The sequence below is a fragment of the Rhipicephalus microplus genome, chromosome 5 (genome assembly GCF_043290135.1).
Source record: "Rhipicephalus microplus isolate Deutch F79 chromosome 5, USDA_Rmic, whole genome shotgun sequence".
Lineage (NCBI taxonomy): Eukaryota > Metazoa > Arthropoda > Arachnida > Ixodida > Ixodidae > Rhipicephalus > Rhipicephalus microplus.
The window spans coordinates 33,463,785-33,477,122 of record NC_134704.1 but is presented as its reverse complement, the minus strand read 5'-3'; the positions used below and the strand labels follow the sequence as shown (position 1 = coordinate 33,477,122).

At 42.9% G+C, this 13,338-nt stretch overlaps 1 protein-coding gene across 1 annotated transcript in view; it reads right to left on the bottom strand.

Annotated features, from left to right (window-relative positions):
• LOC119173927 (putative glutamate receptor) overlaps positions 1 to 13,338 on the bottom strand; it is a 58,189-nt gene that overhangs the window by 7,873 nt on the left and 36,978 nt on the right. The window contains exons 2-5 of the mRNA XM_075895174.1: positions 6,749 to 6,849; positions 5,440 to 5,530; positions 5,004 to 5,165; positions 3,101 to 3,263 (exon numbers count right to left, since the gene is read on the bottom strand). Coding sequence (XP_075751289.1) covers positions 3,101 to 3,263; positions 5,004 to 5,165; positions 5,440 to 5,530; positions 6,749 to 6,849 — 517 coding nt within the window. The remainder of the gene's footprint in view (positions 1 to 3,100; positions 3,264 to 5,003; positions 5,166 to 5,439; positions 5,531 to 6,748; positions 6,850 to 13,338) is intronic.

Sequence of the window (13,338 nt, the reverse complement as noted above, 5' to 3'; positions counted from 1 at the left end):
TGCACACTAAGTAACACCGGATGTTTGCTGATTGATGTTGTGCCGCTTCCAAAAACCCACACAAAAAAAATACACGAGCATGACGACGTCTTGTGTGTCTCTCTCTTTTGTGCGTCTTTTTTAATTGGCGGCAGAATGTAAATCAATAAGTAATACCAAAGCATTGAAGGACTCTGGTAATACGAACTGGGCCAAGAAGAAATTCTTTTTAATTGTAACACCAGGTCGTCGAAATTTCCGGAGCCCTTCAGTGCAGTGTGCCTCGTAATCATATCGTGGTTTTGGCACGCAAAACCCCAGTATTGTAAGTTGCATGTCTTAACTTCTGTCTTGCCATGACTCTTTCTGCAACACAAAATTGCATGCGATGCTAATGAAAAGCAGCAGCCGAGGCAAATAATCAAGACCAGCGACTTCGTACTGGGGAACAAAACATCATTCAACGCAACGGGTGGTCGCTATTATAGTTCCCTTGGCAACAGGTGCAAGAAGGACGTACGTGTGTATGTGCGAATGGCCTTCTTTGTTTCGGTCGCACGCTTAAAGTCCGGAAATGCTTGGCGTCCGTTACATTGTCGTCGTTGAGCGCAGCGCCTTGCCGAAGCAATGTCGCGTAATTATGACGGCTGCACCGAAGCGAGTTGGCAGTCGCAATCATCTTTTCCGGCCTTCTAGCTGCGTAACGCATAATGTGCTCCAGCTAGCTCTATTTTTCAAGGGCGACTTCGGGCGGCGCACACTGCCAAAAACGTAACATTTTTACGTGTGTACAAGGGCGTTTGGTTGTCCTATAGATGGCTTGCACTGTCGTCAATGACACAGCCATGTTGGTGCACTGCATGGAACGCGTAAGGTTTGTGACGTCGTGTGTTGATGTTATCATTGCACCACTAGCAAGTTCTCTTGTCACGGACGCACAGAATCCAATAAAATACTGGTTGCATCGTAATCATATTGAAGTTGTTCAAGTGAAGTAATTAAGTTGCCTTCACGTCATCAAGGACGTCCAGTTGGTGAATCAATACATCAAGCTGCGCCCATGACGTCACGTGCAATCTATCCATAGCCAGACTTAGCAGATCTTACCGAGCCAATAAGCAAATAATCATCACAAAGGATGCCCGAAAAACAGGAATTAAAAGAATTTTTCCGTTCATGAAAATATTTTAATTATGCTTAAAACATTCGCTCAAGTGCGAATCGGAAATTAAAAAAAGTCACTTCAATTGTCTCGTGCAGTGAAAATATGTGCAACTAGGCACGAAAGAAAATATTTGTTTCTTAACTTTGTATCAAGGGTAGTATCCACTCAGATGAATGCACGTTTGATATTGCATATGATTAACATTACTTGTTGATACCCCTAATGTATATGTTTGACTTTCACAGTCGATCAACTACTCAAAGGCATCGACAAACGCCCTACTGGTGAACGTGGTTGTCGCTAAAGTAACTATATTTACTGGGAAAACCCAAAATATGAGAAAAGAGTCTGGAAAATTCTACAAGCGGCTCGGTGAAAATAGAAAGCCAAGACCACTTATTATAAGTGGAACTGAAAAATAGGCCTATAGTTGACACCCTCGCGTTTAGAAAGTGAAATCGAATCGCAGCTCAGAACAAATGCAATTTTCTTATTCGCCGACCTTTAACTGCGAATAATGTATGACGATAGTTGCAAGGAATGACGCAAAAAGTAGAATAGGTAAGTTCACGTAGCTACCACTGCCAGATTGTCTTGGCAGATGAGATGAGATGAGATGATCCCATGAGATGGTCTGAATTAAAAAATTCTTGAAGGAGTACTGAATAGAATTCGAATTTTTTTGTTATTGTTTCTCTAAGTGAGAAAATGTATTTCGACAAGCCAAAAGAGCTCTGAGGTGTCTGGGAATGTGTCTCATATATTTGATATCGAGGGGATGGTTTCTCCATGACGTGCCATGGTGGTGTGACGTCATGAAAAGACAGTGATTCGTGACGTATTAGTGGCAGGTCTGCCATCTGCTCGTGGCACACGTAAGCAACCATGGGTACATTGTCCCCACGACAGTGATTTCTGCGATTCAGGCTGCATACAGGACGCACAGAGTTGAGAAACTCAGTAGAACTGAGTTGACTCGTCGGGATAACGTCCACGACGGTGGGGCGGCCTTGATGATGCTCAGCGACGAAAACATCAAAATCAAAGAAAATACTTTATACGTGTTGGCAAACTCCGGTGTGTGCAGAGAGTTAACACTGTATAACAAGTGAATAAAAATATCCCTTTTGTAATGTCTCAAATCATTTACGTACAAGGTTTTTTTTCTCGTCGTATGTAGTTAAATATTGCTGTCATGTGTAACGAAATTGTTTCTAGTCGTAAATGTGAGCTTTCCCCACAAGCATAGATGACAAAATTACGCCTAAAAAAAAGCTTTTAAATTACATTACAAACTACCTTTCTTAAATTCTTTCAAACGTAACTAGATTACGTATTACAGCTGGCTGGAAGTAGTGAAATCGCATTATCATTGCTTTTGAAATATAATGAGATCGCTTGAACGAAAGTTTATCATTCACGCACAAATAATGCACACAACTACAAACGTTTCGAGATTTGGCACTGTGGTGTCATGAGAAGCCTGTGTGACGTCACGCTGTTCTTTTCTGGCCCAGCACGGGAGCACTAACAAGCAGTTTACATTGTTCGCCACTCATGGCCACGCACTCTGGCTCTGCCTCGTCACTTGCAGGTATACAGCAGACTAACTTGCGTTTGTTGTTTTCTTGAAGTTCTCGCTGGATTTACTTTGAAATAAGGGAAGCGTCTGTGCTGCATTTTAGTCAAGTAATTTGGGAAGTAATGAGTAATATTTTTGAATTGACTCGTGATGTAATTCGTCACATTACTCAGTACAACAGGAGAAAATATACGAAGTGTAATTTACTATACAAACAGTTTGCTTCTCTACACACAGCAACGACTAACTTCATTACCCTAATATTATTACTGTTTTTGTTACTCTCACACCTGTGCACGAGACAATGAAAATCAATTAAGTGTGCGACGATTCTGAAAGTGCATGGAAAGAAAGTTTCCTTCGCTTTATCTTGCCTTCAAGGCAGCTGCTTTCCACGAAAGACCACAAGTGGTTTCCGAAAGCTTGCACGAACGTGGAACGACGTGTCGACACACCGCCGACGCCCCAGTGGACCCAGTCGCTGAATGACCACAGAAGCGCCGACAAAACCATGCTGCAGCCGAACAGGAGCCACACCTGGAAGTATACGAAAGAAGCCCCCGCTTTCATTCCCGAATGCGCCTGCATGGCATGACGCCAAGTGCAGCACGCCATGCTATCGCGGCTGTGAGGCAACCAGTTGCAACACGTTTCCCGTAAAGGTGTCCAGCTCATTTCCACAGCGAAGACCACCCGCTGACAATCTTTGCAATGCTTTCTTCTTCCAAGGAAAGGAAGACCTTGCGGCTCTGGCTTTGCAGGCCACAAGAACGAATTAATCACGCGCAAAAGCTGATTTTTGTGACCTTTCTCCAAACCCAAAATCCTGACAGAACCGCTGCATGCGACTATGCAGTGCAACTTTGTGAGATCCTAATAATTGCAATGTTCATATCTTTACCCCCTTAACCTCTGTCAGCCGAGTTTCCCACTGGCCTCCGTGATTCAGTGCTGTAGTATTGCCAAAGCTTGTAGCCGCGCGATTTTTTGCGTGCCAGATGATGTCAAAGAGTGTTCTCGAGTGTCGGCTTTTCGATCCTTCTGTGAAGCCTTGTTTTTGTAAATAACCGCAGCATAGATGTATGCGCACGACTATTTGGTAGACAGTGACCGCCACGCTGTCTAACAAATTGTAACGCCCTTACAGGAAGAACTCTCGTAATAACAATTCAGAGTTACGGGGTGTCAAGACCCCCACGGAAACCGCAGCATATACAGCCGTATGACGTATATAAAGAAGGAGACGTGTAGACTGGACTTTAATATTTGTTCACTTTCCTTTGTCTTAAACAATTGCCAGCGAATATAATACTGTATTCATATCAGGTGGCACGTTGAGATTTATAAAAAAAAAGTCAGCTCATGCAAGGCAGGGTAAAATGTATATCATGAGATCACTAGAGATCATTAGAAAGGTCTAGCCCTGCAGTGAACGTTAAATATCCTTTATAAATGCGAAAACGCCTATGAAGACTAAGACGCAAGAAAATGAAATGAAGACATTCATTAAAGGGGCTCAAAAGAGAAACGATGACTTGGTTTACATTGGCAAACCTCACTCTGGGAACTCTAGTGTCACGTGTTTCACTATCATACGTTCATTTTCAGCAGAGAAAATCAAAGTTGAAGTTTCGTTTTTTTTTTAATTTTGCGCCGAAATCTTTGTGCGTGTCGCCAAAGTTTTCAAAATGCATTTTTTTTGTATTTTCGCGATATTGGCTTGGCTTCGTACGCTAGATCGATGGCGCCCACAGATGACAATGTACTTCATTTTTATTCATTATAATCATTATAAACCGTCGCCGAGGACCTCAGAAAATGTTCCTCGAACGATGTGTCCCTGGCAGCCTAGCCCCGGGCACAGCAACAACCGTTGGGAAAATAATGTTTATTCAACTCAACTACGTAGGGCCCAGTTTCAAATCTCTTACGTCACGGTGTTTGGTGCGTGAATCTCAAAATGGTGCCTTCACCCGCTTTTTTTTTTTTTGCGCACGTTTTCTCGCTTACGAAGCGTCGTATCACGGCAAGAGTGGTGTTTTTTTTTTGAGATTTCGCAATTGTACTTAATCATACACTATTTTTTTTTTTTTGCTCTTTAGTGTCCCTTCATGTTCAACTTTCTCTTGTATCCAACTTAGTTCACCAGAAGTACGTTCATCAATCCTTTCAAAAACACACCAGCGTCAATTATTCGAAATAATAAGCTTATCATGATGATGATGACCTATTACACGAGAGCGCGCACACATTATGAAGCAATTTTTATAGACTTACCTCCCACGTAAGCACCTGGATGATCCCGAAAATGTTACTCTGGTGCTTGGAAAGGCGACCGGCGAGGATCATGAGCTCGATGGGCAGGATGGTTTCCGTTTCGACGGCCACATCTCGCTTCTCACTCGTCGGGTTGATCACGGACGCCGCCAGGTCGGCCTCCTGCGACGCCACAGGATAAATGTGAAGCCGCAGAACTTTCAGCACATCTCCTCCCGACTGAAACATCCCGCATGTCATTATGCCATTCTAATAATTCCAAACGTTTCTGTGAATTTCTTGTGGAAATATTTAGCAAATATATGGAAAATGTAAGGGCTTTATAAGGATTTGGTACGAAAGCGTGTAAGGATTCTAACGCGGCGTATTGTTCCCAATCCCGCCGCGTTTTGAAAAAAAAAAAAGCACCAAATTGGCAGGTTCAGCGCGTGCTTACGTCTCGCTGAAGCATTCCCAGCACGCCGGTCCAGTTTCCGTCCGCCTTGCGCAGTCCCCAGTACGAATCAGGTGGGAAAGCGATGGTGTAACTGTGAAAGCAAATACAAATAGTTCTACGTGCAGCTCATTGGTATAAGCGCGCTGTTCATTATTCGCATTTCTTCGTCATATATTGCGACTGGTAGCGCGCATACCATTCCACGTGAACCCTTCGTTAAGTAATGGCATCGCTTTGTTGCATTGAGGCTTGCTTCTCCGTCATATGCCGTGGCTTGGTTTACTTTAAAACGCTATTATTAACTGTTACTTTTCTTTATTTAATTTTAGACTTGTGGGGTTTCGTTCTTGACAGTATTGCAGCAGACGCTGGAGAAAGGCTGTGCGCTTGGTTTGAACAACGTGAACGTCTGACATTACGTGACATACAAATTTTCTTCACCTCGTGTACTTGAGCCTACATGCATATTTATACCACGGAGCGGGGGTGTAGCCAATGGGGCCGGGTTGGAGGAGGGTGTTCAAACTTGCTTCCCTCCCCCTCCGAAAACTTTCACTTGTGCTGGCATATACAGGCAAGTAGCGCATTGGCAGGATAACTGACTGGACTCAAAGAGAAGGCGAGCCGGTTAAGGGGAGATAGAAAGTTAGGTGTACAGATGAGATTAGGAAATTTGCGGGTATAAAGTGGCAGCAGCAAGCACAGGACCGAGTCAACTGGCGGAACATGAAAGAGGCCTTTGTCCTGCAGTGTGCGTAGCCAGGCGGATGGTGATGATGGTGATGACGATGAAATGATATATGCAAGCACACATACAAACTAACCATACATAAAGTATAATTGTAGCCGCCCCCTCCCCTCCTTCTCTGAAAAATATTTGGATACGTTCCTGCGACGGAGCCTGGAAGACGAAATGTATGTGTGAAACGCATTATAAATATAATTCACAACGTTTACGGAGTTCCCTGCGTCACATGTAATGCTATTACGTGTAAATCAAAGCCTAAGTTATCTGTAACCAACTAAAATTGAGCACAATTGAATAGCAACCTAATATTGACACATCGGCGAGCTAAATTTATGCGTGTGAAGCGCGAAGATATGAATAAATCCAACAATCATTTTCATTGTGAAGTTCATTTCAGGGCACCACACGGTTATTTGTTCTTCTGTCGTTGTTTTTGTTTGTTTGTTTTTATTTATACATAGAGACATGGGAAAGCACACTACATTAGAGCCAACTATTTCATCACCATGACGCGAATATGGAAAAAAAGAACAGAAGTACTATGCACATACAATCTCTTACTTTGTTCTCAGGGATGACGCAATCGCCTTCAGCATTTCGCCGCAGACACCACGGACGTCCACATTGAAGCCAGGGGAGTCGATCACGTGGTACGGGGCGTACTGTGCATAATGAGAGAGAAAGAAGAGATACGTGCTTTTATTTTGACGTCTCGAGCTAAATCAGTGGTTTTCACACGCAGAGGAGATCAAACTTCGAAGATAAAAAGGCAAGCTTATAGTTAACCGTCCTTAGTTCATATTGTATCTTGCCACTATTTGTACAGACTCTATCCGCAATGTGATCCCGATATATCAACTAGACTATGCTCATGCATACTGTTCTCATCCATGCGTTATCTGCCCGAAAGTGTACATAGTATGTACGTAGTGCCTCTGATTAGTTTTTTCTTCTTTTATTCGATTTTCTAGTGTTTGTATGTTCGTCTTGTACGTTACTGTCATAATGTTGGCATAACTGGCTCCAACGTAGCCTACCTTCTCATATTTTGCCAAATATACATAAAAAAGAAGGTTGAGAGGAAACATGGTTGAAAATTTTACCAAGCACTCACGCAGCGGCTAACTGCGTTTTGATTCGTTAATTACCATGGACTGCTCCAGAGTCCTTGAGTCTGCTTTTCTTTTCTGAAGCCGAATCTTTTTTGCAATGTGAACTGGAAACGTCATCCTTGCACAATCTCATGGGAACTGCATTTGTTTGTTTGTTTGTTTTTCACTGGAGATTACATGTATGCCCAAGCTCACATATTCGATAGCAGTGAAATACTTCAGATCACCGTCAGCAAAAGGACGACCCTTCGTAACACAGGCAAAAGAAAGCAGGATCATCGTTCGAGTAGGCGCTCGTGTAACACAAACCAGCTATTTCGAAAGCGATACTTAGGCATTATTACGCAGCCTGGTATAGGCTAACCTACGGATGGGTTTCGGGGCCGTGATACATGGGCTGTTAACTTAGCCGTTTCGTTGCTTTAACAACTAAACCGACGCCTAGGCTCTGACTTAAAGAAACAGTGTTTCATACAATAGACGTATCCGCATGAAAACGATTGGGTTGTTGTATTCGTTGCTTTATGACTGTGTTAACTTCGCGTCACGACGTGCGAAATTAAGGGCGCAATCTTTTAACAGTTCAGGATGGTGGCGCCCTTATTGCAGATCTAAAATCGTCTGTACTGCTATACATAAATATCTCTTACCACATGAGAACCAAGACGCAGCGATATCCGACCGCCTTACAATGCTTGTCAGTCTAGTTCCGTTTATGGGAGCTGCCAGTAAAGATATCGAAGAGCTCGCGAGCAGACGGGAGGATGTCGAAATCGAAAGTCCAATACAGACCAGGAACACGGCGATGCTATTGGAAACATATTACCCGCTTACGGTGCCTCCCAATCTAGAGCTTCGCAACAAAACCGGTAAAGTCAATCGATGAACGTGCGTTGCTTCACTGGCAGTATACGGGTAATTCGAGAGCTTGAACGGGTCCTACACTGCGTGGGTGCCGAGTGGCACGACTGCATCACTGGGCTTTTCAGACGGTGTTTCCGAGAAACTGCCGTAGCCAGCGCACCGAGGGCCAACAAAGGCCGGTATTTTCATCTCCCACGCACGGTAAGGAGAGTAGGAGTCAAATAAGTCTCGGTTAGACAAAGTGATTATTGTAGAGTGCACACAAAAGCCTTCGCCCTCGTCCCTAAATGACGTTACATCATCGTTAAGGCCAACTTCTGTTAGTCTTTGGCCGCCATACTCAAAACAGTTTTTTTTTTAAATGAAGTCTATTACAGTGTTTTTGGTTGTTGTTCTCTTTTGCACAGCTGCTAAATGGGCTCTAATGCTGGGCACATAGGTAAGCGCAGACATTTTTGCTATTTTTATGGTCTTCTTAGCTTTGTGTTTCTCCGTAGGTTTTATTCTCTTCTTGGAGTCATCAACCATGCTGCCGCGTTAGAGGCCTTACTAATGGCAGTTTTTAACATGTACACAAGATATTTTTTCATGGGCACCCCCGTAAAATTGCGTTGTGCGCACAGATCTTTTCCGCGTATATATATATATATATATATATATATATATATATATATATATATATATATATATATATATATATATATATATATATATATATATATATATATATATATGCGCCTACCAAAATTGTTATAAAAAAGATGCACATTTTGGCCGCAGGTGGGGCTTTCATCGGAGTGATCTTCACATGCGAAAGTAGCGTAATATAAGACGACCAAGGACGAAGTATAGCGCGGTTACTTCTGTTCTGGCCGACAAGCGATTGGTAAAAGAAGGTGGGAAAATAATACGCGTGGTAGGAAAAGAAAATTAGAATGCGCGCATGTGCACTTACACGAGAAAACGGAGTAAAAGAATTAAGCCACAATACATATGTGTCGCCTGCACAAACAAGAATAACACGTTATAGGTTCAATTGCGAATAGATTATCAATCAGCATCAGCGCTTGCGCAACATCTTGTCATGATCCAGCAATGAAAATAAAAATATCTAACTAATCTGCCTGCGTGAAAGTATAGCAGTGATGATAGCGGGGAAAGTCAAGAGCCACTGAATAGGTAGAAAGGAAAGTTTGCCAGCGCTTTCTATCATACCACAAGTAACAGCTTCATGTTTATGGGTTACACTATTCTCGAAGCTCTTTTCGTGGTGGGAACGGAAACCCGATTGAAGGATTGCAGCTGTAATATCATCAAATGAGTGGCCCGGAATTCACACATTTTTTTCATAAGTCAGGAATACTGGCAACATGACACTTAAGGTGGTTTAGCCGGTATCTGAAGGGCAAGCGATACGATGGCCTTGCTCGTCACTACAATCGTGAGGCCTGCACTTTCAATAGCCTCAAAACGTCTGTTGGCGTTCCAGTTTTGTGTTCTCTACCGACCACGGATTTCAATGGTTGCCTTCCACTCGCGTTCTCGCGGCTGATGGCATCCATCTTAGTTTTTAGTATACATCGCGTTAACGGCTATGCATCTGCGGAGACTTTGGAACAACAAATGCTTTCTCTTACTGTTGCAATGACGATGCTCTTTGCGTGGTGATAGTCATTGTGCTCTCGGCACTCAGCAAGCCAGCCGCTTAATGCCTCTAGTTTTTCTAGTCTCAGTGAATTGCCTGCAATAGGTGCAACTATACCGCAACAATCGCCACCAGCGCCGTTTTTACCAGGAACTTGACTTTCGTCGAACCGGCCGACCAACCACCAAACACTCCCTGCTCCTGTGCGAGGAATAACAGACTTGAATTTGTCAGCTCAGCAGCTGGACGGCTTCCGTTACCATGTCCTCAATCAAGCCGGCAACCAATCAACCAGACCTTATGCGCTATCAGTGTCCACTTTAGGAACCGGACTACGACATAGAACGCCCCCAACCAGCAACACAAATCATCACGAGGGAAAATTCCCGAAAGACTCGGCGACTGAAGATAGGCGAGCCTTGCGCTGGAAAGGTGAATACCTCCTGTGTGTTCTGAAAGGTGAGAAAAACGGTGGAAAAACACATCCGAAATGAACTGCATGCTTGAGCTCTTGGCAGCTTGTGTTGCACCTAGGGGACTGTTTTTCTGTAAAAAAGGCCACGAGTCATACGTCCGCTAAAGATATAACTCAATGGCACGGAATACTTACGAAGGCCTCTTTGGGCATTTCCCGTGTTGCTCAGAAACATTTACAAGTATGCTTTAAATAAAAACTCTCTAAACATGAAACGACAACTATAAATATAAATGGTGACCTCGGTATGCATGAAATTGCCGAATCGGAAAGATATAAAGTGAAGAAGCTAAGTGAGTTCTGGGTTACCAACAGTGTGAAAAGTTGATGGAGTGGACCGCTCGTTGTTTCTAAAGCATGCAGGTTATACCGGCAGTCCCGCCAAACTCCTGAGGATAGCACGTCCCCATTCAACACCCAACACGGTGGACCTTCCGTGCGTAAGCTTCAAAAAGGACGAACTGTGCGTCTTGTCGCAGGGCCTCGCCTCTTGTCCTGCCCCTGAACGACGGTTTTCAATTGGCTAAAGATTGAGAAATTTTTTCACGTAACGTGTGACTGTATACAAGACTATTTTAATAACTTTCATCCATTAGCGACAAGCAGCCTGTTATGTTCAGCAACAACTGTTGGACCCTTCCAGCACAACGTGACAGTTATATTGAAGCCGTTCAACGGGATGCCGTCACAATCTACGTAAATCAAAAGATATATAAGTTGAATATTTTATTTGAGGAAATAAAAGCTATTGCGTTGCTGGGTAAACGCAATGACATGGTGATAAAGCCAGTCGACAAAGGTGGTGCCATTGTAATTATGAGCAAAACAGATTAAATGAGCGAAGCCGATAGACAGCTTAACAATTCAATTTTTCATAAAACCCTTGGCTATGATCCCACTGCAGTAGTTTGAAGTAGTTGTAAGAGATACTGTCAACAATCTCGTAAAATCAAATCAATTAGGTGATCCGTTCGTGGCAGTCCCGTTCATGGAAGGTTCTATTTGCTGTCTAGAATACACGAAGAAAACTGCCCTGGACGCCCCATTGTTTCGGGCATTGGCAATGTTTCGGAGCTTGTTTCCTGCTACTTTGATGTAATAATAAGCAATGTCCAATGTAAATTCTCGTCCTATCTCAAAAACACAAACCATTTTTTTTTGTTGGACATTGATGACTTCGTCATACCAGATCCTTCCCTGCCCATAATTTTAGATGTGCTTTTACTGCATATCAATATACCCGATAGCGATGACATCCACGAAGTACTTCAAGCATACGAAGGATCGTGCGATGAAAAACCGATTGGAAGTGAAACATTAGCCACCTTATTGAAATTAATCTTACAGATTAACAATATTGAATTTTATGGCTATCATTATCTTCAAGTAGGCGGAACATCAATGGACACTTACATTGTACCTAATTACGCTAGTATGTTTATGTCCATTCTGGAAAATGGCTTCATTAGAAATCGCGCGTTAAAGGGACCGACAACTGCAGGCCAGAGCGTGCGATTAGATCGAAGTAGAATGAAAAGAGCATGAAATCTATAGAGACATATTCTAGCATTCTATTTGCGTTGTGACTAGGATATCTATCGTTGAATATTTCTCCAAATTATCAAATACCGCTTTGTCGTGCAGCCTAGCACAAGCGCCTTGAAATTGCATTATGGAATATAGAGTCGATCACTTTACTGAACGTGGTCGAGTAGTCTGATGCTGTCCTGCGTGCAGTCCTCAAAATTAGAGTATGTATATTATTATCCAGCCCCGCTCAACTCTGTGCTGCTTACGACGTAAAAGGAGCAGCATGCTGAAAAGCGGCGCTGCCGTCGTGCCGCCAGTGGACACCGTCGAGCCGGGGTGCATTCGCAGTAAATCACCGCGCTCGGAACACGGAAGACCACCTGCGCGCCCACTGTCTACAGCATGTGAGTGTACTTCATAATCGCTGCCGTTAGAAAAACACTCATTAGAAATGATTCACGGCATTCATTTTTCTTTTCTTTTACCATCACGGGATCGGACTCACTGACGGGTAAGATTTCCTTCGCGCAAAAAAAAGAATAGGGACCATAAAAAAATGGATGCTGGTTCTTTTATAAAGCCTCTACAGTATGAATGATTTATAAACGACATTTTTCTTATCTGGCCCTGATTTGGAAATGAATTTTCATCTTTCACATCTGATCTCAAAACTGTTCACCAATCTATTTCGTTTTCGCATGTCTATCGTTTATTTTCTGGACGTCACGGTTTTCATATCTCACAACAAACTATGCACTAAGCCTTACACACAAAAAAAACCTACAGAAAGGTATACCGTTATCTTCACATTAAAAGCTAACATGTAAAACATGGGAAAACCAATATGCCCTATATAACCACGCGCTCCGGTTTGAACGAATTTGGTCGGAACAGTAAGACTTCTATGAAAACTGTGAATACCTCCGCGAAGCTTGATTCCAGCAGGAATTCCTATAACCCGCATTGTTTAGGATGCCGTTAAAGGAGACGATGCGCTGAACTGAAAGGATTTGTCCCGCGCTAAGAAGCAAGCATCAGTTTAGGCAGAAAGTAATCTGGTCCTAACACACTCAGCATCAGTGTCAACTGTTTCTGCAATTCTTAAACAAAGCGTTTCAACATACTAGCGCACAAAGCTAATGGTAAGCCCCATGCCCACCATGCATTTTAGGCGAAGTTTATGTACTTTTTTTTCCTATAAGAGCTACAGTACTTACTTTACTATCATTATGATCATGAGCCCCACCTCTTCTAACTGAAGCATACTTAGTACTGAAATTTGTAACGCTAATTTTCTCTAAATATTTTACTTCGGGTATCTGATTATCGCTCGCTGATAGCTATTAGATGTCGTGTTGCAGAAGAGCAATAATTCTCCTTCAGCATATTCCCTATTAATTTATCTAAACAATGGCCGAAGTCTATGACTCTAGATACTGTGGTTGCCGAGAGAAGGGAACATTAGTACAAAAAGCATGTTGAGGATAATCACACTGGAAGTTGAAAATCTGCATTCTTTCAAAAG